The 25435-nt window shown below is 48.1% G+C and overlaps 1 protein-coding gene and 1 long non-coding RNA gene across 3 annotated transcripts; one reads left to right on the top strand and one right to left on the bottom strand.

Moving 5' to 3' along the window:
* Window positions 1-704: 704 nt before the first annotated feature.
* MIXL1 (Mix paired-like homeobox) lies at window positions 705-1805 on the bottom strand. Its single transcript, XM_069800032.1, has 2 exons — window positions 1413-1805; window positions 705-1332 (listed from the first exon to the last, which is right to left on the bottom strand). The coding sequence occupies exons 1-2, from the start codon at window positions 1725-1727 to the stop codon at window positions 850-852; spliced, it is 798 nt and encodes a 265-aa protein (XP_069656133.1). The 5' UTR covers window positions 1728-1805; the 3' UTR covers window positions 705-849.
* Window positions 1806-9616: 7811 nt separating this feature from the next.
* Window positions 9617-24668, top strand: LOC138688539 (uncharacterized). Of its 2 annotated transcripts, none has more exons than XR_011327400.1 (3): window positions 9617-10049; window positions 19513-19626; window positions 23751-24668. It is a non-coding gene; the product is annotated as an uncharacterized lncRNA (long non-coding RNA). The 2 variants fall into 2 exon arrangements; XR_011327399.1 differs by lacking the exon at window positions 9617-10049 and adding an exon at window positions 19063-19304.
* The last annotated feature ends 767 nt before the right edge of the window (window positions 24669-25435 follow it).

Below are 25435 nucleotides of genomic sequence, written 5' to 3' on the forward strand. Positions count from 1 at the left end.
ACAAACAACTTCTGTGTAGTCCCTAGCATTCAAATTCAAAGCTAAAGCGCCTTTACAGCGTTCACAAAATACTCCTACTTTTCTGTAGTTTAACATTAACCTTGGCTTAAGTGGCAGAGTCGAGGCTTTTGTCTGGGCAAGACAATGATTTGAAGGTTTGGGTTTTGTATTACTTAGGCCGTAAATTTGCATTTTCCTTAAGGAATGGGGGTGGTTGCTTAAAGCGGATCTAAAGCAAATACTGACAGAGAAGGTTTAAGGCATTTTTGTAACCTTTCCTTCAGGCCCCCGAGATCCCTTGTTTGCAGCTGAGCTGCAGCCGTGGCTCTCCAGGACCTGGGAAGAGAACCTGCAGCTGGGATATCTGCCACCTCTGCTCTCCGCCCCACACCGTCGGCCGAGGTAAGAAACCTTGTCTGTGCCCCAGGTACACACACAAGTAGAGCAAAAACGTAAACTTTTATTTTTATTTCCCCCCCCCTCGGTCAAAAAATCCTGACAGGCCATCCCCACTCTTCTACTTTTCTAAGGCCAGCCCCCACCCCCAAAACACAGTGGATTTGGTTAGCTTTTTGGCTAGAGAAGGTTAAATAGGAATACAAAACAGGCTCACGGAAATCTTTAAATACCGTGTAAAAAGATGCCCTCAGCTGACGGAGCTGACCCCTATCTTCCTCAAATAAATAGGTAGAATCAGTTACTACCGGATAAAGTGCAACAGTCGCAGAGCAGGGGTGAGGTAGCACGGTACCCGCCGGAGCCGCGTACCCCGGGACGGCGTTTGGCGGGGCAGGACTTCGCACCCAGGCCGGGGGGTCCCGTCCCCGTCCCCGTCCCCGGGGTCGGCGCTCAGAGGGCTCGGAAGGCGCCGAGGGCGTTCTCCTCCCACTCCGAGCCCGACTCCGAGTAGCCGCTGGTGTCCTCGGCGTCCGACACCGGCGAGTACTGCCCGCAGAAGGCGCGGCCCGGCGGGTAGGGACCGGCCGCGCTCCCCACGGCCGCCGGCGGCCCCGCCAAGGAGGCGGCGGCGGCCTCGGCCCCGCCGGGCTGGCTGGGCGGGAAGCCCTCGAAGCCGGGACCGGGGGGGAAGGCGGCGGCGGCGGCCGGCGGCCACTCGTAGGGGACCGAGCCCTCCTCCTTGATCCGGACGATCTGGGCCAGGCCGGGGAGGACGCGGCGGGGCCGCTCCGGGGCGCGCAGGGCGCCGAAGCGGGGCGGCGGGAAGCCCGGCGGCGGCGGCGGCGGCGGCTCGGCGGCCGGGGGGGCGGCGGGGCCGGGCCGGGGCGGCCCCCGCTGGCGGCGGGACTTGGCGCGCCGGTTCTGGAACCAGACCTGAGGAGAGAGACAGAGGGCGGCGGTGAGGGCGGCCCCGGGGCGGGGCGGAGCGGAGCGGAGCGGCCGGCGCCCCTCACCTGGATGCGGGACTCGGGGATCTGCGTGGCGTCGGCCAGCTTCTCCCGCAGGTAGATGTCGGGGTACATGGTGTCCTGGAAGACCAGCTCCAGCGTCTCCAGCTGCGCCGCCGTGAAGCTGGTCCGCTTCCGACGCTGCGAGGCCGCCGGCGCCCCCTCCGACGGCTCCGCCGCCGCCGCCCCCCCGGCCCGGCCCGCCGGGGGAAGCGCCCTGAGGGCGGGCGAGGCCGGGCCGGGCCCGCCGCCCCCCGCCCACCTGCCTGCGGGGAAGGCGGGCGGCTCCGCCGGGGGCTCCCCGAAGCGCAGCGCGGCCATGGTTCGGCGGGCGAGGAGGGGGCCCGGGCCGTCCCGCCGCCCTTTATAGCCGGGGAGGGGGCTCGGCGGGGGGGCGGGGGTTCGGCGGGGGGGCGGCACGGCCCCGCGGGGAAGGGCGGGGGGGGGGGCGCCGAGGTCCGGGCCCCCCCGCCGAGCCCCGCGCCCCGGGCTCTGCCGGTGGGGTGCCGGCTCGGGGCGTCCCCCGCCTCGCCCGGCCCCGAGGTCTCGGCGGCGGCCGGGGCACCGCAGCCCCACGCGTGCCCGAGGGGGTGGGCGACGACGGCCGGCGGCCCTCGGCTCCCTGCGGGGAACACGGGCGGCGTCCGCCTCGGGTGGGCAAAACAAGTCGGCGCCGGGAGGCTGGCGCCGCGGGTAGGGCCCGGTCCCGGTCCCGGTCCCACAGCTGGGTTATTTCCGATACAACATCTGGGCCGATACGGTTACGGAGTTGGCTCCCTCCCTCCCACTCCTGGCGTGGAGGAGGGTGTTTTCCAGCATCTCTCCGCTTTGGCGAGGGAGGGATCTCGCCTAGTGTGAGACTCAAGGTAAACAAAAGTTAATCCCTTCCCGCGGCCGCGGCCGCTGTGTTTGCAGCGCTCCGCTGCCAGCTGTGCGCCCGGCCTGCGGCCTCCTGCTGCGCCTGCTGCCGCTGCTGCAAAAACATCTCTCTTCTTTTCAGGATGCGAGTTAGATCCACCTGGGGAGCCCCGGCAGCTCAGACCGGGCAGAGACAGACGCTGGTGTCATCGCCTTTTCCACCCACTCGTTAATGCCGGCGCACACCCACTCGTTAATGCCTGCGCACTCCCGCTCGCACTCGCGCAACCCAGGCGCTTCTGCAGTAACTGGTTCCCAGCTGGAGAGAGTCTCGCGCCGAAACGTTGCCCGCACGCTCCAACGAGGCTCTATGCCTGACCATCGCCAAGGCACTTCAAAATGGGTTTGCCCCCGTTCTGCTTTACAGGACCATCTCCTACGAAAGAATGGTGCTTTGATCGTTAAAAGCCATTTTTCAAAGTTTTGTTCCTAAAGTGTTTGTACCTCTGTGCTTTTACGCGTGTAGCAATCCGGGTGCTCTCGTTAATGAAGTTTCTAGGTCGTTTGTTCCTGAAATCACGGCCTGTAGTCTGCAGACGGCGGTCAGAAACATGAGACTTGTACAGCGTTCTCAATTAGCTCTGTAACGAGAGGGCACGGTGGTGACAAAGGGCACAGCTGAGTGGTGATCCAGAAAGCATGGGCAGCATTATTTTAGGTTTTTAATAAAAGACTCAGGGAGGGTTGAATTACTCTGCAGATTCTGTGCAGATTTAGAAGATGCCACAGGTGGCACCAAAAGGGAGTTACTCCATATTACATTTACATGATGAGTATTTTATTTTACATCAAATAACATTTGCTGAAAAATACAAGCAGAGGTTTCTTTCTTGTGTAATGCAGAATAGAGATGTGACATCCTTTAGGTTTCTGAAGGATTTAATCCTGCTTTGAATTATGCCCTTATAGGGATATTGACTTTAGTTTCTAGGATTTGGCGAAGGTGGATTAAGTACGCCAGACAGAGCAGCTTTTTCAGGGAAATGTGTTTCTTCACACGTGTACACGTGTTTTTCTTTCAGCAGCAGCAGCCCAGGCTCAAGTAGCTGCTGGCACCGCAGGCCCCCGCTGTTCATCCCCATCTTGCTGCTTTCCCTTTAGCTGAGTGGGTTGCTAATCTGTGAGTCCACACAGCGTGATCAGGGAACTAATCCAAGTTAACTGTACAGTAACAGCAGAAGTTTTTTTCTCCAGATCTGGGATTCCCTGCCCGTGGGTCACTGGCAGCCCCTGGGACGGCCGTACAAGCGAGAGGGCGCTGCAAGGTGGAGCAGGAGGGAAATGAGGGGATCCCGTCTGGGGGTGCTGCTAGGACTGCCACCGCCTGGATCTGATGCTGAGCTAGAGGAGGACAAACCTGAGACAGACTGCCCGGGAGCGTGGTGGTTTTCAGAGTCAGACTTCCCATTAAGATGACTACTTTATCAATGCACACTGAATACATACTCAGGCAAGAGCGAGTACTGGGAGCTAATAGACCTATTCCCAACTCATAAATCTGGAAATGGGCTGACTCTTTGATCTCTGACTGCTGTGACATCCTTCAGGCCAAAAGCCTTCTCAGTTACCTTGTACTTTAACGGTACCAGAGGTGTTCCGTAACTATCTTGTAACAGCAGCTAACATGCTTCCCCTGATGGGGAAATGAATGGAGATGTTTCCCAGGCCTGAAAGCTTTCATTAAGAGACACACATATAACATTTATAAACCACAGGAAAAAAAAAAAAAAAAAGTCTACTTTGTTACAGTGGAAGAAAAATAACTTCTACATACTAAACTTTGTTGCAACAGATATTGTATAGGAGCCTTGTACACCCAGGTTGACAGGCTCATTCTGCAACACAGAATAGGAAGCCTGTATTCTGCAGCTCTGTAAAATGGGCTAGGGACACCCATGCTGCTGTGACTGAATCATGTGGGCAAAATGGTCCGTGCCCTTAATGCAGCCCAGAATTATACACGCGGGGTATGGGGTTCACGCTCAGTCACTGAATTACCCGTCTGCAGAGAATTGCATTTTCTAGCAGACGTTCCTGGCGTTTACCCATGAGTGGCTGCAGGCAGGCCTGGCGCGCTGCCTGGCTACACACCTTCGGTGCTGACCTCTGTTTACTTCCACTCTCTCTGCCTCAGTTTCCTTTTCTGGGCTGGCTGGTGAATACCAGCACGTTGATATATCTTGGTGATGAGTCCTCTTCTGCGTACCAGTGCTATGTGCTGGATGCAAAAGCAGAGCAATTCCGGGGCAAGACCAGAGCCCAGGAGTCGTATTTGCTGTTGCTTAAAGCATTACACGCTAATTTCCTCTGTGGGATCCTGGTGGCCACCCTTCTGTATTGGCTTGGTTTGAAAGGGGTCTAAGGTTGAAGAAAGGCAAGGGGGACAGTGCTGTAATTGTGAAGGAGTGCGTGGTCAGGTGGAGATCAGAGTAGGAGGCTTTTGCCTCCTCCCAGGCAAGCAGGACGGCATGAAAGACAGCTCTTTGCTTTCTTCTGCCAGTTCTCTCCCCTCCCAACGCTGGCACACCTCTCTGCAGCTCCCACAGAGCGTCATCCCACCGATGTGCTAAAAGCAATGCCTGTGAGGTACTGCAGTGTGCCTCCTGCAGCAAGAAAAAAGCACCGTGTCTGGATTCAGTGGAGCTTCATTTCCCCAACAAGAAGTTTTGCATCCTGCTGTGCCCCTTGTAGTCTGACAAGGAGGTTTCCAATGCCTTGCAGGTGCCAGCATCTGCATGGAGTTATACCTAGGTAAGGGCTGGCAGCATTTAGGAAGACAGACTTTTGTCCCTCCCTGTTCTGCATACTTGCTTTTATTCCTGTCCTGTCTAGGCGCAAAGGGGGATTTTACTTCTTCCCTCAAGACACAGAAGCTATGTCATATGTCTAGAAGTGGCTTGCTTTTTGAAATTAAGATGACTAAAATTGAGATAGCTGTCTCTAAGGGAAGAGCAGACCGCCTTGTGTAGATAACAGAGATTACAGCCTGCTTCAGAGGCTGATTACATTGATCTTCACTATATTTGTCAAGAGAGAAACTCCTTATGCTTTTGTCCATGCTGGGAGTACCTCTGCACTGAGGTACCTGTGTCCAGGGGACTCTCACAATATGAAATGCGCCTGTACCTGCGATGAAAACATGGTTTTAAGCTTCAGGTGGAGAACACGCTATTGTGTCACTGCTGCCAGCTCCAAGGGTCCAGCAAGGATAAGACAGGCACCAAAACACTGAGATTTCAGAGAAGAAGGGGGAGATGGGCCCTGTGCAAGGTTTGCTGGCCTGCTGGCTTTTCAGCCTTTTGCATATCAAGCTGGGGATGTTCCCTCAGGCTGTTGAGGGCCACAAAGTCATCTCTTGAAAGTGCAGATTAAGATCCTGCCTTACGTGACTTGAGGAGCTGGGGCTTGGGAAGCATCCCAGAACACATGGCAAGAGTAGGCGGCAGTGTGGCATTCAGTCGTGTCTTCGCTGCCAAAACAAACGCACCCCTTTAGATAACTAATGCACGTGAGCACTTCTGCTGCTTAGTCCTGGAGGGGATGAGACACGATGGGTTTTGCCATGCAGTGGTTTGTAACCACTAGAACAGCCTTTGCTGTTGTCATGATTTAACCCCAGCCAGCAACTAAGTACCACGCAGCCACTCACTCACTCCCCCCCACCCAGTGGGATGGGGGAGAGAATCGGGAGGGAAAAGGTAAAACTTGTGGGTTGAGATAACAATGGTTTAATAGAACAGAAAGGAAGACACTAATAATGATAATAATAAAATGGCAATACTAATAAAAGGATTGGAATATACAAAACAAGTGATGAACAATGCAATTGCTCACCACCTGCTGACAAATGCCCAGCTAATTCCCAAGCAGCAATCCCCCCTCAGGCCAACTCCCCCCAGTTTATATACTGGGCGTGACATCACATGGTATGGAATACCCCTTTGTCCAGTTTGGGTCAGCTGTCCTGGCTGTGTCCTGTGCCAACCTCTTGTGCCCCTCCAGCCTTCTTGCTGGCTGGGCATGAGAAGCTGAAAAATCCTTGACTTGGTCTAAACACTTCTTAGCAACAACTGAAAACATCAGTGTGTTATCAACATTCTTCTCATACTGAACCCAAAACAGAACACTATACCAGCTACTAGAAAGAAAATTAACTCTATCCCAGCTGAAACCAGGACAGCTGTGTTCAAACTCTTCTGGCTTGTCACATCACTTTGTTCCTTCTAAGACTGCAAGGAGACAGCTCTTGCACGGTATTTTTTCATTCCAGCAAAGCTTATTATTTTTTTCTTTTTGGTGGCTGTCTTTAACATGAATTCTGTGGTGTCTAAACCCAAGACTGAAGCTTTTAGTAGTGCAAATTTAGTGATTGCTTGTCTCCCTGACTAAACTTGCACAGACTTGGTATCTTGGAGATCTCAATTTCCACATCTGCTTTCACTGAAACTGGCCAACAGGTTCAAAAGAGACTGACCAAAGAAAGAACCAAGGTCACACAAACCCGATTTCATTAACTTAGAGGAAGTTTAAGCCAAAACAAAACCATATTTTTGCTGTTAAGACTTAGCTTAAGTTTAAGCTATATTGAAGAAGCCATGCCTGCAGAACTATCTCACAAATAGAATTAATTGTAGACCAGACACATTTTTATGGTTGCATACATAACTACATTTGCTCCAGAGCTTCTGCTGGCATGAAAATGCTGTATAATTTCCAGCTTCTCTAGCAGGGCCCTGATAGCAAAAATCATTAATGCACACTAGGCTTAGGTTTTGAGTTTTTTTTCATTCTGCCTAAGAGGAAATCTTTAGATGAATACCTAATTTCCCTCTGATTGCTTCTACTCGCTGTGACAAAGCTCTTTACAGCCTCCGAATGCTTTTAGAGGTTTATCAGGTCTTCCCAATGTACATACCCCAAGATCTATATATTGAGGCACACCCAGGCTTTTAGGTAGAGTTCTGAGGTCTCACAGTGATGTCATGTTTTTAATTTAAAGTTGTCATTTCATAGTATTTATGTGTTTAGCCCTCATGGCTATAACAAGGAAGAGCTTGAGAAGGTGGGCTGCGTATAGTCCTCACTTTGGCATAGTTTGCAGATCTTGAAGCGTATTCTTGAGACCTGAGCTGCCTGTCCACCTTGGCTGTTGAGCTGTGTCCCTGAGAGCTCCTCCTCGCCAGGGCCCTGGCAGGGTGCTGAGGACGTCCTCACTGCCTCACCCCGCACATCATCCGCTGCTCCTAGGGGAGTCCTGGAACAGATCCCAGTCCGTCTGAAGACAGGGACCAGCACCCTACAGAGAAAAGGGGGTTTGCCTTCCTCGTCAGCCCAGGAAGCGTATTTGATGTAGAGGGCTCCTTCTGCCTCTCGGAAGGATGGACGATGGCACGCTCACACTTAGGGCCGTGCTGTTCCCCTGGACGCGTGTGGCGGGCGTGATCAGTACAGTGACTTGTCCGAAAAGCGCCGCAGGCTGAGGATGCCGCTATTGCATTCACAGCTCTGTCTCTGGTCTTGCGTGGTCCCAAGCAAAATGCTGACTCCTGTGCCTCGGCTTCACCGTCTGTAAAGCTGAAATGGCTGGGTTTGTCTCTGACCCTCAGGCTCACCTCCAGCTGTGAGACAGTGAGGTGGATCCAGTGTCTTACTACAAGGTCGGAAGCGTGACTCGGCCACGCTCCAGGCTGTCCCCAGGCTGTCCCAGTTGGCAGCAGGCGCCTGGGTGCTGGGGAATGAAAGGGAGAACGGTGCTGTCCCTGTCGTGTGGCTGACAGTGGGACCCATGGCGGTGCGGCCGCAGCATCCCGAATAGTGACCAAGGGGCCGGGCTGAAGCCCTTTCAGGGCTTTTGTACCTACGGCTAAGAAATATGTGATGGAGCCCATCGCGTTGGAGAACCAGAATGATGTCAGAGCCTGGTGACATCAGTCCCCAATGCAGGACACTGCTTGTGCAGCCCAGCCCAGCTGCAGGGCTACCAGTGATTTCAGATCACAAAGTAAAGGGCCAGTCTTGTCCAATAGCTGTATGCACAGGTCTTCCACGGGGTTAAAATAAATGCGATGTGACAAGTGGTTGTTTTCTCTCTGAAAGATGACTGTCTCGTTTGGCTAGGATCTGATTACATCTATATATGCATGATCTATTTTCCTTTGAAAATTAAACTGCTGTCTCTCGTTAGTTTTGGCAACAAGGAACTAATAGTGTCTTGTGACTTCAGCCGTGTGCTTAGGAGGGGGATGTGACTTAGTGGGGTAAGCCATTTCCTGAGAGGTGTGAGACATGACTTCAAGACCTGGTGGTGCCATTCGTGTATTCTGTTCCGAGGACTTGATAAGAGCTTCAGACACCCAGAAAGCCTTGAAGAAAGCGGCCGTGAGGGAGGCGTAAGAATCTAGCAAATGCATATGAAAAGATCAAGGGGCTGCATTTGCTAAATCCCAACAGGAACAGATTTGGGGTGAGACGTCCAGGTTCAGAGGGGACCCAGACGTAGCAAAGGGGCAAGAGCAGAGTATGTCTGATGGCTGGCAGCTGGCTCCCTACCTTCAGAGGGAGAGGAAGATCAAGGATTTGGGAGTGGGAGGGAGATAAGAGCAAATGGTGAGGGTGGGAAGAGGGAAAGGAAAGGGCAATAGGGAGGAAGCTACTGGAGACAGGAGAGGCTGGTTGAAAGGGCAGGTGATATTTGCGGTTGAATTTAGACACTGTTAAACCTCAGCCCGCCTTTGAGTTTTGAGATGCGCTGAGAATGGCAGGATGTGTGTACCTGACTCGCGCTGTTGCTTCTGCAGTGAGTGGGCAGTCCCACAAAGATTGCTGTGGCAGCAAGCCTTAGGCTTAAACAATTCCTTGTTGCAATTTCTCTGTGCCCTCTCTGATTTTATAGCATGTGGTACCATGAGAGAACCTAAAGCATCTATTTAATAGAGCTCATCATGTTGCTTTGCTTACTTGCATGCCCTGAACAAGGTCATACCCCATTCTTAGAGATACTTCCCTTAATGAAGCATTTTATAACAACTGTTGATGCAGATAGTTGTATATATAAAATTACTGGGTCATCTGAACTCCCGGTAATGTTTAATTAATTCACTGTACAAGCAAAGGAAAAAACTCTATCTCTGCAGATGAACAAAAAAAAACCCAAAACCAAAGAATAAGGTAAGAATGGAAGAGGTAAGGAAAAAGACAGGACCCTGTTTACTTCCTTTTCGTACAGCACTTACTTAGGAGAGGCAGCCTTCCAGGGTGCAGCCAGAATAGGCACCCATAGCAGGGCTGGCAGGGGAAGGCAGGGTGATACATAGCAGAGAGGCCACATCCTCTTTTAATAGCACTGAATAACAGAAAGAAAAACTCCAAACAGTCCTCTCTCTTCCTTTTTCAGGCTCCTTGGCCTTAGCAAGCAGTGCTAAGGCATTGTTTTGTACCTTTTCTTGGCAAACTCCTAAACCCTTATCATCACCCCCTGCATGCAGTGAGGTCTTCCTTCTACCCCGACATAGCAAAATGACAGTCATAAGATTCTCTGTTTCTGTCCTGCAGTGTTCGGTATCTGTCCGAGCGTGCAAGCTGCTGAAATTAATACGTTTTTATGAGAATTTAACTTTTTTCTTCTTTCTTTTGTTGAAGGTTATTGAGAAAAGGATCCAGATGTGAAGCAATTTTTGCTCCAGTGGTTCAAACCAGAAGGCAATACATAGAACCAGAAGTTTCCCGGTAAGGTCAGATGCCCGTTCCCATATGAACACAGATCCACCAGCTTTCTCTGCCCCTGGCTGCTCTGGTGCTATTAAACCCCACAAGTCTTCCCTCTCTGAGTGGTATTGACTGGAGATTTCTTCAGCTGGCTCCCCTGCGCTTCCCTGCTGCTGCTTAAACACATGCCAAGGCCAGTGCTCTGCCTTCAGTCTTACCATTCATTCTGTTTCCCATCTTCTTTGCTGGTTAGTTTTGGAGACAAGGGACTGTTGGTGTCTTGTGTATCACGGTATTTGCCACAAAACCATTTTGCTCTAGCATTTTTTTCTGGGGTGTTTAATTTCAAAGATATTCAGGCCTCTGTACAGTGTGGAAGATTTTCAGCTTTAACATGTAAATGGAAGGTGGGAAGTTCCACCTGAGTTGGGGATTTGCAGTTGATCATTAAATCAGCAGTTTCGGGTGATTGTAGCTGGGGAGTGCAGTGGTTACTATGCCATTTGATGAAGTAATTATCTTCCATGCATGAATTGACTCATATTTCTTTGCTATTTAAAATCAAACTGAAGAAAAGAAGAAAGAAAACACCATGCAATGAACCCAGTAGGCATTATTTTTGCATGTTATCCTGATTTTCGTAAGCCCACGGCACAGTTTTCTAGTGTCTGACTCACACAGAAGCTCCACGCATTTGCATAGAAAAGTATCTCCATCTTCCTCCCCCACTATCCCATCCTCCTTCCTCAACCATCCCAGATAAGCCATCCGATACCGTCCTGCATGTTGCCTCACTCCTCTCCACAAACAACCCTCTCTAGGGCACGTCCCTGCCCTCCACCTAGGACCGGTGCCCCCCGGGCTGCCCTGCTCAGGCAGCTCTTGCCCCGGACCTTCAAAATGCCTCTTGTTCTCTTGTCCCTATTTTATATGACAGCTGTTTTTCTTCTCCTATTATTGAAGCTCAGCTTCTCTGCTTTTATTTCTGGCAGGGTTTTTTTTCTATTTGACTTTGACCCCATTTGTCAAGGGTGCACCCTTGTCACCTCCTTAGTCTAATCCTCTCCTTTGTTGTCTACAGGTCTTCCTCTCTTTCCTTTTATTGGTACTTTTATCTCTTTCTCCACTATCTGTTAGTCCTCTTGATTCTTTCCCCTCTCTTTTGCATTTGACCAAGCTTGTCTTACACATATTACTTGGGGGATTTAAGACTTTTCTCCTTGACAGCTTTTCTTCCCCACCCCCTGGAAGTTTCTCCGTGCTGCTGGACACATGCCAAAGAGCAAATACATTTATTACTCCAAATGAGACAACTGCAATCCCAGATCGAGAGTGACTCCAGGCGGCAGTGATCGCAGCAGCTCTCTACTGCCATTTTAACCATCCCCCCATATCTTTAGGCGACCACGTTTTTCCTCTTTTGCTGTCATATCGTCACATCTGGGAGGCTGTCTTAAGGTCTTTGAGGTAAGAAAAGGTATAAAGGGATGGAGAGAGTTTGCTGCAAGGCTGAGTGATCAAAAAAGGGTGCAGCAGTGTTGAAGTGTAAGATTCTATTTGCAGTTCCACCGCTGCTATCCTCTTGTTACTACTCTCAGGCTCACTGTCCATGCCTGAAGCACGACTGTAGACAGTCTTTATGATGGTGGCTGGAAACTGCAAAACTGGGCACAATATCACGTCAATCACAGCATCACCTGGGTGTTTTACATCGTGTGTCTTGGTCAGTGCCAGCATAGCAGCATCCATGGTTTTCTAGCATTTCAGAGAGGCTGTATTTCTTTCAAATCTTGCTGGGATAGAAAAAGTTGGGGTCTTCAAAGGGCAGAAGTGAGAAGATAAGGAGTTTCCTTTGATTAATCTCTCTTGGTTGAACTGTCCTTCCTCCGTGTTTTGTATTTCTTATCAGATAAGGCAGCAGGAGTCCTGGCATGTATAGAGCAGTCCAGGAGAAACAGGGAACCTGCTGACACTGAGAAGTCTGATCCTCCTTGTCCACAGAGCTTGATTTTGCATCTCTTTAGGCAAATGGTGATCTTTCCACTGGCTGCATGGAGCAGGCTCCTGCTTGAGGGACAAGGATAATTTCTAGCTGTGAGATGTGAGAAGCCACACAGGTGCCCACACAAGCAAACCCCTGTATATTGCACTCTTTCCTCACCCTAACAAAGTGTCCAGAATGTATGTGAGCACTGACCTCCTTCATCTCAAACAGGTCTTTGCATTTCAGCTTTCCACAGCAGCAAGTTGCCATTAACAGCATATAGCCAAGTCTGGGCTGTCCAAACATATACATCAAATGCCAGTGTAACTTGCCTGTGGCACTGTTGCTGAAGGGAAGGTGCATGGCATGCTGGTGAAGGCACACAGGCTTGTTGCTAGAAGATCCCTGTTCCAGAGCAGGATCTGTGCCTGCTTCCTGCTCTCCAGGCCTTAATCTGATCTTGCAGCAATGCAGCGTCACCAGATTCCTTTGGCTAACCAAAGTGGAAAAGCTGGTTTCAGATGGGAATTTTACTTAGGACCATGTAAAATTCATACGCACAAAGAGCTGCAGAAGACCCGGTCACTGCAGGTCTGCCTGACCTCTTTTCTCTGTCCACATTTCCCAGGGTCAGTTCTCAAACTCTTGCCAGTGTTTTCAGCAGATGCAGAAACTGTGGACCACATCACACAGCAGGAAAGAGTTATTCACTTTTTCTTCACAACAAAAGGAGAGCCACTCCTGTGAAATCCTCTCTATATCTGTGGGTCAGGGTTCCTGGTTTTCTCCATGTACACATGCAGAAATCATGAGAAAAAGGAGTCATGAAGTGCTCTTCAGAGCACTTGCAGAATAGCCATAGTTTAGATAATTGCAATTTTTTTTTTCTGGGTGAAGTTTGGGCCATTTGGGAATTGACCATTGAGCATGGCATGAATAGGAAGGGGAAAGCTAAGTGGAAAATACGTTTGCTAGCAGTGCCTCTAGTAGGCACAGCAGAAATAAGCAAGGGATGTACCTGCTTTGGCTGGCACTTTTTTGGTGAGGAAATGCCCCCATTAGACCTATTTCTTGGTGGACTACATTAGCAAAATACTCCTAGTATGGCTGCTGCTATATAGCAAAGTGTTATTTCCCACCTCCTTCCTGAAGAAAATAAGCAGTGCTTGTTAAAACAGAGATTTTGCTGTTAGAACTGTGTTTTTATTACAGCACAGAAGAGCAGAGGGCAGCACTGGTAACGTTGTGGGGATGCTGTAGGGCACTGCTGTCAGTTGCCCTGCATGAAGTACATGGGCTACGTGTGCCTTGGTGAGGAGATGGTGTGACACTCTCCGCTGGTCCCCTCATGTAGTGCCAGGTGGGAGCACAGCATAAAGAGGGCAGCAACAACCTCGGGGTGAGGCTGGAGAGGACTTCTGTGGTTGCCAGTGTCACAGGTTTAAGCAGAAATTCGTTTGACATTTTGGAAGGGGGAAGGCAGTGCTGATCATTCCTGGCTGCTGTGCTGGGTACATGCCGATGCACTTGGCTATGAGGATGATGCATTTTCCAGCATAGAGGAGGCTTGTGTCCATGCAGTTTTAAGGTCAAATTGTGCCATCACACCCTTGAGACAGTAAACAGTGGCAGATTGTGAAAGGGGCTGTACCAGTAACTCTTAGCCATGACATTTTTGGCACGCCATCTAACCAATGTCTGGGGAAGGCTCTCAGACCATGGTGATGCACCGTCTCCTCACATTTTGCAGCCTTTCCTGGTGAAGATAGGCTATACATCCCTGGCTTGGCCTTTTAAATGGACTTCTTGCCAGGACGGTGGTGGCTCCCTGCAAGATGAAACAGAGCAGATCAGGGAAAGAGTAAGACATTGACATTTCCCCATGAGGTCTTTTAGGATCTCAGAAGAAACCATAGTTGAAAACCAAATGATCTTCAGTCACAGACTCAGAGGGGAGGTGCAGCGCATGTAAAGCTGTGAAAGGTACATCAGGAAACCCAGGCCATTCACATGGACTATGTCCAGCAATATAGTAGTATAGATATTCAGACACGCACAAGCACAGGTGGATTTAGAAGTTTTGGGGGCTAGACCTCATACAATCAGCACTGGTAAAACCTCTGCGCTAAACCTTTATTTGGCAGCGTTTCAGCCTCCCCTATTTTATTGTACCCTAGTTTGCATGTCTTGCATTACATGGGCAGTCCCCTGAGCAGCACCCTTCAAAGAAATTGAACCAAAAATGTCTTCCGAATATTCCACATGGAAGAGAACCACTTACATATAGCAGTCACAGCAGCTGCTCCTATTCTTGTATTATCACGTCTGTTGTCAGCCGACAGATGTGATGATGAAATGACAAAAGGGAGCCTGGAAGGAACCAGGGCAACAATTTGGATACTTTGAGGAAAAATACTTGATTAGTATGTGTGATTTCAGCTCCATGGGCTGGCATCGTTGCTAGCTGGGCAGAAATGCCAGGCAGGCATAGGGAAGAAGCACATCATATATCTCATCCCATATCTCTCTAGCAGGCAGGGGAAGTATGTGGCTTTTTATGTGCTACAGTAGCCCAGGTGAGTTCATGGAGCATTGCAGTGTGGAGGGCCATCCTAGCCCAAACTCTTTCCTTAGTACCTAATCCCTTTGTGTTAGCTACAGAGATGGCAGAGTACAGGCAGTAGTTGCTCCAAATCAGTGTGGTGAGTCCCCGTCTTCAGGTTTATGGGACTTGTTCCGAAACCGTTCTCCCTCGTGCTACTGCAGAAGGTCTTCAGGGCAGTGGAGTACCATGCTGTGAGGATTTAAAGCAATGCAGAGGTTTCATTCAGGAGGTCTGTGCCGCAGCAGATGTCACCCTCGGCGACTGTTATTCTCAATACCCTGGAGTCCTGGATAAGCTTCCCCAAACTCAGCTTTGTTATTTTCTTAATAGTGAGTATGGTGCAAAGCACTGTCCTGAAAACACTGAAAGCTGCTGGTCCGGTCCATAAAGGGGCTTGGGTGTGTGGTGCTCCTCACCAATGATTTTTACTGCGCAGCTGCTTTTACCCAGGTTGCAGCAGCATCACGGTGGCACCAGTGGTAACAGCATAAAAGCACTTAGCCTCTTTTGGTCTGGACAGTCATCTGCGAGGCACTAAGAGAGCTATCACTACAGCCGTCAGTCGCTGCTGACCTGGGCCAGCTTTGAATGCTGGGTCCCGAGATGAGAGGTTTCACCCTGTCATTCTTCTCCAGAGGCAGCTGCTTTTCCTGAAGAAGGCTTTCAAGAGCATTTCTAATGGATGCAGGAAAAAGAAGAAAAAACATCCCCAGGCTTTTACTTCCGTGCTGGCATTGCATTGCTTCCTGTGACCCTCTCTCTTCCCAGCAATGCATGGTTTTAAGGTTGCATAGGCTAGGTGGAACATATTTTAGAGCGAGACTCTATTTAGATGTGATGTCAACTGCAGCCAACTATAAAAAGATCAGTAATGCTCTTTGAAAGTGTAACAGCTGCTGCTCTACACAGTCTCTGGTGTATTACCAGTCCGTCCTATTTCATGTGCACACAACCAAAATAAAATATTACAGCAATCATCTTATTATATAGTTCAAGGAATTTGGGACGTAAAGTCCCCAGAAACCAGGAGGAATTCAAGGTTAGACAAACTGGGTAATTTTACACAGTTTGTTAACAGAAAGGTAATTTTATCTGGCTTTGCAATGTAGCCTGACTTTTACCTAGCACTTGACTATGTGCTATCAGTGATCCCTACATAGTGACAACAGAGCAGCAAACCTTTCCTTTGGGTGGTTTTGCTGGGTGTTGTTCACATATTTATAAACCGAGCTCTTGCATGGGGCAAGTCCAGCAATATATTATTCAATATATGAAACCTATTTTTGTCCTTAACTGGATGTGGCTACATATATTTGAAAACACACTAACCAGGCCAAAATTTCCCATAAAAGCAGGACTGTTTAAGAAAATGTGATTTATTAATCTAGAGTGAACAGAGAGAAGTGAATGACTGTGGAATTGTGCTAGCACTACACACCGTCACAGTACTGGAGATGGGGTCTCGGCTGGGTCTCTGTTAAGGACAGCCCTGAAACTATGGATGGTGCAGTAAAGCAAATTCTTCTCTGAAATCTGAACAATAAACATTTAGGAATAATCCCCGCATTTCACTCTGTGGAATTCCTTCCGTCGAGGATCTTGATACATTTTCCAGTGCTGTCTCTGTTTTACTAAAACATGGGACGGTTGAGCAGCCTGCCCGCAGTTATGCAAAAGCCAGTGAGTGGCAGGGCAAGAAGGGGAGCCTGGCCGTTCTCATTCTGCTCTCCTCCTTCCCGTCCTTTCCCTTTAGTCACCAGGCCTGCCGTTTGGTGCGCTGACATTACCAGTGGTCCATGCAATTCAATTCTCTGCAACTAAACGAGAGAGCTCAAACAATATGAGTCCAGGAAGCAACAGCTACATAAAAAGGACAAAGAAAAGTTTCAGAAAAAAATCTCACAAGTGCCTAGTTTGCTGCAGTGGTTGCTTGAAGTCCCGCTGGGCTGAGCCCTGACTCAGCGGGGTCTGTCATGGGGAGCAGCCGGGCTGAGGAACAGCACCCTCCTGCCTCGCAGAGCCGAGCAGATCAGCGCGAGCTCCAGGTCGTTTCTGCGTCCTTGACAAGACTAAGCAGTGCAAAGTGGCCACGGTGTTGTAGGCAGGTTGATTTTGTTTGTCTTGTAGTGCAGATAGGGCCTTTGTAGCGTGGGTGAAGAACAGCCTGTTCCTAAGTGACGGGTAAACTTCTCTGACACAGGTTTGAAGCAGCGTGAGGTCACCAGTCTGCGAGGAAATGGTCGGCTGCCAAACACGACTGTTACCAAAGGTGACAGGGCAGTTAGGCAATGTGAGGAATGACTTGGCATCAGACAAAGCCACTGGGGTGGAAACGCGCACACCGCAGGACGGGCTCGGCCGTGTCTCTGAGCACTGGCTGCACCCAGCTCCCAAGCAGGGATGTTTCATCCATGAGGAAATGAGAGGCACCCAGAAATGAAAACAAGCGGCCTCCAGTCACACGGGAAGCTTGGGAGTGAGCACCATCGATGCCCAGGCGACGGTGCTGCGGGTGCAGGCCCACCCTTCCCTGCCGGCTCTCTGGAAACCCCTCGGGTTCCCCCAATTTGCCAGGGCGCTCGGGCTGTTCACTGCTGCGGGCATGAGCAGCATTAGCAGGATGAGCAGCTGACTGGGGGAGCTAGTCTCTTCTATGTACAAATACACAGGCAAACAAACACCGTATGGCTGTTTAAATAAAGTGATGCTGAAGAAGGGTGATTTGTGTCAACAGACAGAGATGAATTTACATGCTACAGCGTGTAGCAATATGCTGTCAGGTAAGAGCTGGCAAATTTTTTTGTGTCCAGCCATGCATACATAAAGGTATCACAGGGGGAGCTGAGTTGCTGTGCAATTTAAGGTTGTGGGTTTTTAATAGCACCTAGGAAACAGGATACTGGAAATCCTTGAACATTCACTCAATAACTTCCCAGCCAGAGCCTTTATTTGTCCTCTAATAGTCTGCAGATTATTTAGGATTGTACTATACCCCTTGATAACTAAGAGCTCAGTTCTTTAGCTATCAGGCAGCCTCCATACTAAATAAGGATGGCTGAGACTTTTTGCAAAGCTTTTGTCTACCTTTGTCTGAGGCTTTGCGACAACTAAGTGGCTTCCACACTTCTAGAAGTGAGACGGGTAAATCGGTGGCCATGAGCCCATTTGTTCAAAGAAGAAAAGAAAACAGTACTGCAATCCTACAGGGGTGACAAGATGAAGCTGTCTGTCTCATACAATAGCCATAGAAACCTCAGGCTCCTGGTGTTCTGACTCCCTGGCTATGATTTTCCACAGTGACCAAGTAATTTATTTAATCCTTTCACTACCTCTTTGTAGAGTCTTGGAGCTTTAGGGTGTCGGAATCATCAAACTAACTCCTGCAAGGCATTAGAAGGCAAGATCTTGCAATGTGTCACTGGGGGAAAAAAAGGACTTTTCTTTCAAAACAGATGTTTTCCCTCTAATATATTTTACAAGTCGAGGAAAAACAAGCTCTTTAAAAAAAGAAAATTAATTGAAAACTTGGATCCTTTTGCAATGAATGTGATGCCAAAGCTGACATCTTGTTTCTTTCACATGTGGTTAGAGACATTTTCTTCTTTGGATCTTCAGGGCTTTCTAGTCCTCCTGAAGGATTTTTCTCCTGACTCCTAGGTGACTGTTAAAAAGATAAAAATTATGAGATATTTTGTAGTGCATTAAATTACTTGCCTCTAAATTAGTATTATTTTCATCAAACCAGTTGTATTGGATATTCTCTTACTTATTTTTGTGGAATTTGGGAGTCCTAATCAGGACCAGCCCCTTCCTGACATGGCCACTAAAGCCTGGGGACTGGATTATTCTGTTAAAGTAATCAACAGTGAGACAATTACATTTTGCACGCAAAATGTAGTGAGGGCGTCAGAAGAAATACCCACTGACCTGAATGTGGCATTTTGCACCATAGCATTAACATTCAACCAGCAAAGATTGCTACTGCCCTCTTTTTGAATACAGAGGTTTAGCAAGAACCTGCTGTCTGTCATGGCTAACAGGTTACTGGGAGGTGCTGGGCACACAGCTAGTGATGTTTGGGACTCCATCTGGCAAGGAATTTCCTTCCCCAGGTTTTGATTTGGAAAGAAATGTCAGTTGCTGTTGTGAATATCAGAGCCTGTTCTCTAGCTGGAAAAATATTGTTGTTTTGCTGTTATATAAAGGCTGCTCAACAATTACAATGACGGGCACTCTGCGGAGGCCTGTAATAAAAGCAACACACAAAAGGAGATATTACATTCACATATTTTTGAGCCTAAGGGCTTGTCTATACTAGAGATAGGGGTTTTTTGCTGTATCTCAGTGAGGTTAAAGATGCACTCTTCCTGCCTTTGTCTGCATAGCTACATCTAAACGAGGGCTTTTATCAGCATAACTATGTCAGCAAAAGACCCAGCTCTTAACTCACATAATTGCACTGGGAAGGCTCCTTAAGTGGAGGCCAGCTTATACAGATTCTGCAGACGGAAGGAAGCAAGAGAATTGCTCCTTTCATCATGATAGCGTTTTATCTCAGGGGCCTAGTGCTGACATTTTGAGTGTTGTTAACCTCTGCTATTTTAGGACTGGTGTGTAGGAGCGCATCACTACTGAATCAGGCATTCAGATACTTCTCTCCTGGGAATACAGTTCAGAAATCTGGCTGGTAAGATGTAACCACCTTGGATAAGCTCTTCCTTTGAGAACTCGTGCCCTGTTCTTCCTTGATGAAATTCCTTCATATGCCAGCCATCCCGGACCCTGTTTTACATGAGATACATGATGAGGTCCCCAGTGGATGACTCCATGACTACTTTAAATTATATGTTAATATGTTGTTCCCCTCCTCATTCAAGGATTTCATTATCTTGCAGCAAAGCATGTGAAAGGAAGAGGATTCACGTCTCCCTATATTTAAGAGAAAAAACATATGACCTTTTCAGCAGCAATTCATCTCAAGCATCAATCAGCAAGATATGGACCAGAAGGTATGTAAATAAACTGTAGACATTTTAAGCCAAAGAGGCTGGGTCAGATTATGGATGTACTAAATGTGCCAGTCTTGAGCTCTGGCTTGATGAAAAATGAGGGTTTGGCAGCTTAAAGCAGGTGCTGCCTGCCACTCCCTTTGCCACCTCTCTCATTCACACTCCTCTCCTTGCAGCCCTTCACCCTGACAATTGTAGTGACTCAATTGTTTATGGGGCTGGGCTGTGAAGGAGATCTGGGAATAAAGCCAGTTTAAAAAGAGAGAGAGAAGTTGGGATAAAAGGAAGGAGGCTGCATTTCACTGCGAGCCAGTATGGCCACTGAAACCCCATCGTACCATAACACAGCCTTCTGCAGTGATGGGGAGAGGGGCCACAGTCTCTCCAAGAGGAACATCTGCAAGCCAAGAAAAGACACAGTTACTAGTGCAGCCCATACACAAACATAGATTTATGACTCTGCCCTGCAACAAAGGATCTTGCATTACTTTTATAAGAAAGGATGTTACTGCTTATCTCCTTTGAGGACAGCCTACTCACAGATAAAGAGAATGGAAGTCTTGTCTCAGTAATTTGTCCTGTGCTGTCCATTAGGAAAACAGAGTGAGGAGGTTTTAGCTCAAAGTTTCCATCTTTGTTCAGCAGCCTCGCACACCATAGTCTGTTCTGATTTTATTATCCTTGATGAGAAAGAAAAAAAAAATGAGAGAAGAAAATTATGTCAAACACTATCGCCAGTCTGATGGGACTTGTGATTCTCAGCAGTTCTGCTGCGCAGTAGATTTCACTCTACTGTTGTTGCCACTGTGAACAACTTCCAAGGTCCACAAAAGCCACAAAGGAATGGAAGTCAATAGATTTAGTCCCACTGTGCAGGATCTGCCTCTCCACTAGCAGTCCACAAATCAGAAGAGGTTGAAATTGCCTGCTGAAGTGCAATTCTACTCACACGGAATAAGGGAGATAAAAATACACTTCCCGCACTGAAAAGATGTTCATTAGAGCAGAAGAGCACAGGTAGGGAAGCAAACTATCTAGTGATGTGACTATTGCAGGAACAGCAGGGTGGCTGGATTGGTGTGGCTACTTCTTAGGGTGCAGTTTGGTATTACAGCTGAGCTGATCTACAAGCTAGTTGCCGCCTGTGCTTCCTGTTTGCGCTGCTTTCCTTATATTGCATCTAGTGGCTGTATGGCCACAGGGCGAATCTGTTCATCTGGCTGGTAACAGCGGCAAACTAACCATGCCATAAAAATGAGTAGTTTTCAGCCAGATCAGCCAGCTGAATCAACTCACCCTGAAGCCACTCTGTTGCTAGATTCAGCACAAGACAAAGGGCAGGAGAACGCAGCTGGGAGCAGCAGTGGAGTGCGACCACCGCTATTTGGCATTAGCTCATTCATGGCCCTAACTGCAAGCTGCCTCCTGAAAGGACAACCTGCTCCCATCTTCCCTTCCCTGCTCCCAGCAGTGCATTCCTGCTGCTGCCAGTGCTTTCCTGACCCTTTGGTGAATCAGGCCTGCTCTTTAAGCCATTAGAGAACCAACCTAGGAAGCAAATAGTTTTCTCCCTGCTTGATAAGGTGAAGGGGATTGCTGGATTGCTGAGAGGTCCAACAAGCCTAAGAGCTGGCAACAAGGATGCTGTGTGGTGTGTGGCAGGGAGCAGACCAGGGCGGCTCCCTCTGACAGCAGCCATTTCATGAAACCTCATTCTCAATTTAACCCAAAGCAGGAAAAAAAACGCCAAACAACAACATAAAAAAGTGAGCTGTTGCTGAGCAGATGGGAACCAGCTGCACGCTCTCCATTAAAGAAGAGTGCATCTGATAATTAGATGAAGAGGGACAGGTTTAACATATGCTTTTGAAATGTATGTTATCCTTCTGCTTGCTGAATGGAAGGAGTGACATGACTAGTGCCACGTGTTGCACACATAGACTTGCTCTTCGCAAGAGACAGGCAGGACAGTCAGCAAACAGTTTTGCAAAGAAATCCCTTCTCTGCCTGTCATTTCCCATGCCATTGGGGGCCCAAAGGTAGATACAGTTCATTTGTGAATAAAGCCAGAAGGAAAGGACGCTGGAGGGAAGAAGCTGGTATATAGCACAGTGCAGAGGAGGATGTGTCTGGAACATCAGAGCTCAGGGGTGGGGGTGTGACATCTCTGTCCCCTTTGGGGACATGTGCTAGTTGGGGTCAGACCCTGACCCACAGTTACCACTTACTTGCTTCTGGAGGTGTTTTAAAAGAGCATCCATAGGTGCTCTGAATTTACATGGATGGAAATCATTCATCTGCCTGTTGATTCACAGTTTTTTCTGGGCAGATAGCCAAAAATGCGATTGCTAATTGCATCAATTTTCATGTTCTCTCTTCTGTAAAATCACTTTATTAGAGGAGTTGAGTTGGTTAAATTCAGGAAGTGCTCAAATTCCCGGCCGTATCTTGTTTAGCAAAGACTTCTTGATAACACTGCTGTACCACTTCTCTCAGCTCATGTGCCTGTAAAAGGCGTGATTGTGTACATAGTTACACTGCTGCAGATGCAAATCATATCAGCATAAGACAATTAAACTGGTATCACTTATTTTATTAGACTGAACTCTTCCTTTATGATCACCTGTAGCTGATATAACTGCATCCATGCTATGGGATGTTTGCTGTCTGTCAACGTGGGAACATTTAGGGAAGATGGACTTTAGTATGTGTATGTTTCCTCAGGAGTCGCTCTAGCACTCTGTCAATAAACCCAATTTCAGCAGTGTTTGCTGACGCGGCTAAAAAGGTATTGCCAGACCCTACATCCGATTAACTGTTACTCTGCACCTCGTGTAATAATTTAGAGAAGTCAGTGTGAATGTCACCATAAATTACTACAGAAATGCAAGGCAGCAGCACAGTGAATGGTGTTAGCTTCAAAGCAGAGACAACTATTATCTACCCCACTGTAAAGAGGTCCCAGAAGGGACTGAAGTAGTTTGCAAAATTGCAACTGTACTGCCGTCTTTCAGAGTTGTCCAACGGGACGTGAAGCAAACGGCACTGTTTGCTCTTGGGTGCCAGGCAAGATTAGACCATGCTTTAAAGGAGACCTCTTGAAGGAAAAATAAAATGGAATTGCGGTTATTTTCAGGCATCAACCCAAATAGCATACGGGTTTCTACTCGGAAATTGCATACAGGCTTCTACTTGGAAAATTACCTTTCTCCTTTTTTTTTTTTCCTTCTCTCTCTCTGTTTTTGGAGCTTTCTTTACTTCTTAGGAAAACTGACTCTATTCAGTCCAGAGGAGACCATGGTGGGGGTCTTGCAGAAGTGGATTCAAAGTGCTCTCTTGCTTAACTGAAAAGTAGAAACATAAAATCTTGAGTTGGCTTATTTTTCTCCACAGACATATGACATTTGAATAAACAAGTAGTAATGAAAAAGGACAGATTTAAATGACTTGAGAGAATTTTCTCTCAATGAATCCTGTGGCGCCATTACACACTTTGCTGTCCCAGATCTGCTAATCCCAGTAGGTCCAAACCCAATTTACTGTGCATGCACAAATGGCTGGAGTGTGATCCTTGAATTTAATGTGTCTGGAACATCTAAAGAGTTACTGAGAAGATCTGCTGTCTGTCAAACATACAGTAAGGTCACCCTGGTCTCCTAAACTTCAGGAAAACCAATAAGCAGCCACAAAAAAGCAGCTTGGTGGTAGATGAGGTTGAGTGGTCACCAAAATGAGCAACACTGGCAGATTCACTGTAGCTCCTGGGACAAAGATATTTTCCAACAGGCTTCCAAAAAAAATAAAAATCAATTTCTATAAAATGACTGTGAGCAACAGAACTATAAGGGGAAAACAAAAATATTTACATATACTCTTTAGTCTAGATTATATCAGCCAGAGCAATGTAGAGACATAAGCACAAATCAAATTTGTTTTCCTTTGTGTTGCTAGCAGAGCTGGGAGTCCACTATGCTGTAACAGTGCCTCCATGGGTGGTTTTAGAGTATAAGATCAGCTCCTAACCAAACAGCTTGTATCTGTCCTTTAAGGAAAGGCAGACAGACAAAGAGAAAGCCTGTAATTTAAAGTAAAAGAACTTGAACACTTTCTTCCTTCTGGTCCAGGTCTGTTCAGCCAGTACAACTCTCATGAATGCAAAATGAAGACAGTAAAAAGAGGAACAGAACTGTCATGTTCTGGAAAAAGGTAAATCCTGTTACTACTTACAATTGCCAAACCTTGGGGAGTTTAATTCTTCCATTAACCTGGTCACTCTCCCAGAGATACACGTAGCCTTTTCTTCCAGGCCGTCCACTTTCCTCTCTCGCAGCTGCAGGAGCTCTGGGCTGGTACGATAACGCTAGGGCTGGGAGTGATGTTCGCACCTGGTTTATTTAACATAGCCATTCCTGAGAAGCTGATAACAGTATTTTCATAGTGAACGATTTGCATTTCTGAGCCCATAGCACAGTGCCAGACCCAGCTGCTCAGTGGTGTTCATTTGAGATAATCAAATATTTAGCAGCCATTGCTGTAGCAAACACTGCATTAGGCCACATCTTACAAAGCAGGGCTCCTTCCTCTGTTAGCCACCACTGTGCAAGTGGAACTCCTCCAAAGGACAGCCTCCGCCGCAGGAAGCCCATGGGTTTCACCCATGGGTGCCTGGGAGGAAGGGCTGACAGTCTGGTACCTGCAAACACCAGGAAGAGTAGAAGAGCTGTTTGTTTAAGTGAGACTACTGCTCTATGAATGTTTTAATGGTTCACTGTATAATTGCAGTGAGTAGGCTGGTATTTTTAAATGTTAAAACATTCACCAGCTTGAATTAAATAATTGATTTATTCTGTATAAAGTTTCTAGGTCTACATTTCTTAGTGGAGGGCACTGTTGCTGGACTAGACTACCTCTCTGGGACGTGTATTTCTTCTGTGTTTCTTTTCCTATGCAGAACCAGCTGTTACAAGAAATAAATGAATAATTTACTGGCTGAAATTAGCATTTTCATCTTATCTGTGAATTAAGCTAAGGTTTTTCTCAAATACATGAACTACTGGGAACTCTTTGTCATAATCAGTTGGGAGATACTTCCTCATTTACAGGACTCACAAGCAATTCACTGAAGGTGTTAGAAGTCATACTGGCTGCATGCCAGCAAACAGCCAGGGCCGGCTGCTCCCTCAAGGCCAGGGAGCCAAAGGGGCCGGGAGTGTGAGCCAGTGGGTCAGGGTGCAGGGGAGGATCTGGGGGCCCATAGCCATAGCTCAGTCGGGGGCCAAGGACAACAGCCTCAGCTGAACCAGCTCCCGAGGGCCAGGGCTCAGTGCTGGTGGTGGCCTCCCCGCCGCACTGCCTGGGACTGCTCCCCATGGCTGCGAGCGGGCCCTGAGCCCCGGCAGCCAGACCTCCAGCAGCGGGGAGGTTGTGCTCAGGGCCCCAGGGCTGCCTGGGCACGTAGCTCTGGGTAAATCTCTATTTTATACCAGATGAGCCAGGATTCCACACTGTAGCTCAAATAACCATCTCTGTAAAATCAAAATTTTCTTCTGGAAAATATTTCGTTGTTTGTTATTAAATTATGCCAGACCAGGACTTCCTGACTCCTCTCAAAGTTTGAACACCCTTTTTTTTTTTCCTAATATATCATCTCACAGCTATTCCCCTTCCTATATGTGTTCACGCACTGAGCGTGTCCACCAGTTGCACATCACAGCATTTACTGACACTGCAGTGTAACAGCAAGTTTCTGTATTTACAAATCTGACTTGGCAGCACCATGAAAGAGAGGAGAGTTGATGTTACATGTCCA

The sequence above is a fragment of the Haliaeetus albicilla genome, chromosome 13 (genome assembly GCF_947461875.1).
Source record: "Haliaeetus albicilla chromosome 13, bHalAlb1.1, whole genome shotgun sequence".
Classification (NCBI taxonomy): Eukaryota; Metazoa; Chordata; class Aves; order Accipitriformes; family Accipitridae; genus Haliaeetus; species Haliaeetus albicilla.

Coding starts and splice junctions, on each gene's coding strand:
- MIXL1 (XM_069800032.1), bottom strand. CDS start 1,727: ATGGCCGCGCTGCGCTTCGGGGAGCCCCCGGCGGAGCCGCCCGCCTTC. Junction 1,333..1,412: donor TCCCCGAGTCCCGCATCCAG/GTGAGGGGCGCC, acceptor CTCTCTCCTCAG/GTCTGGTTCCAGAACCGGCG.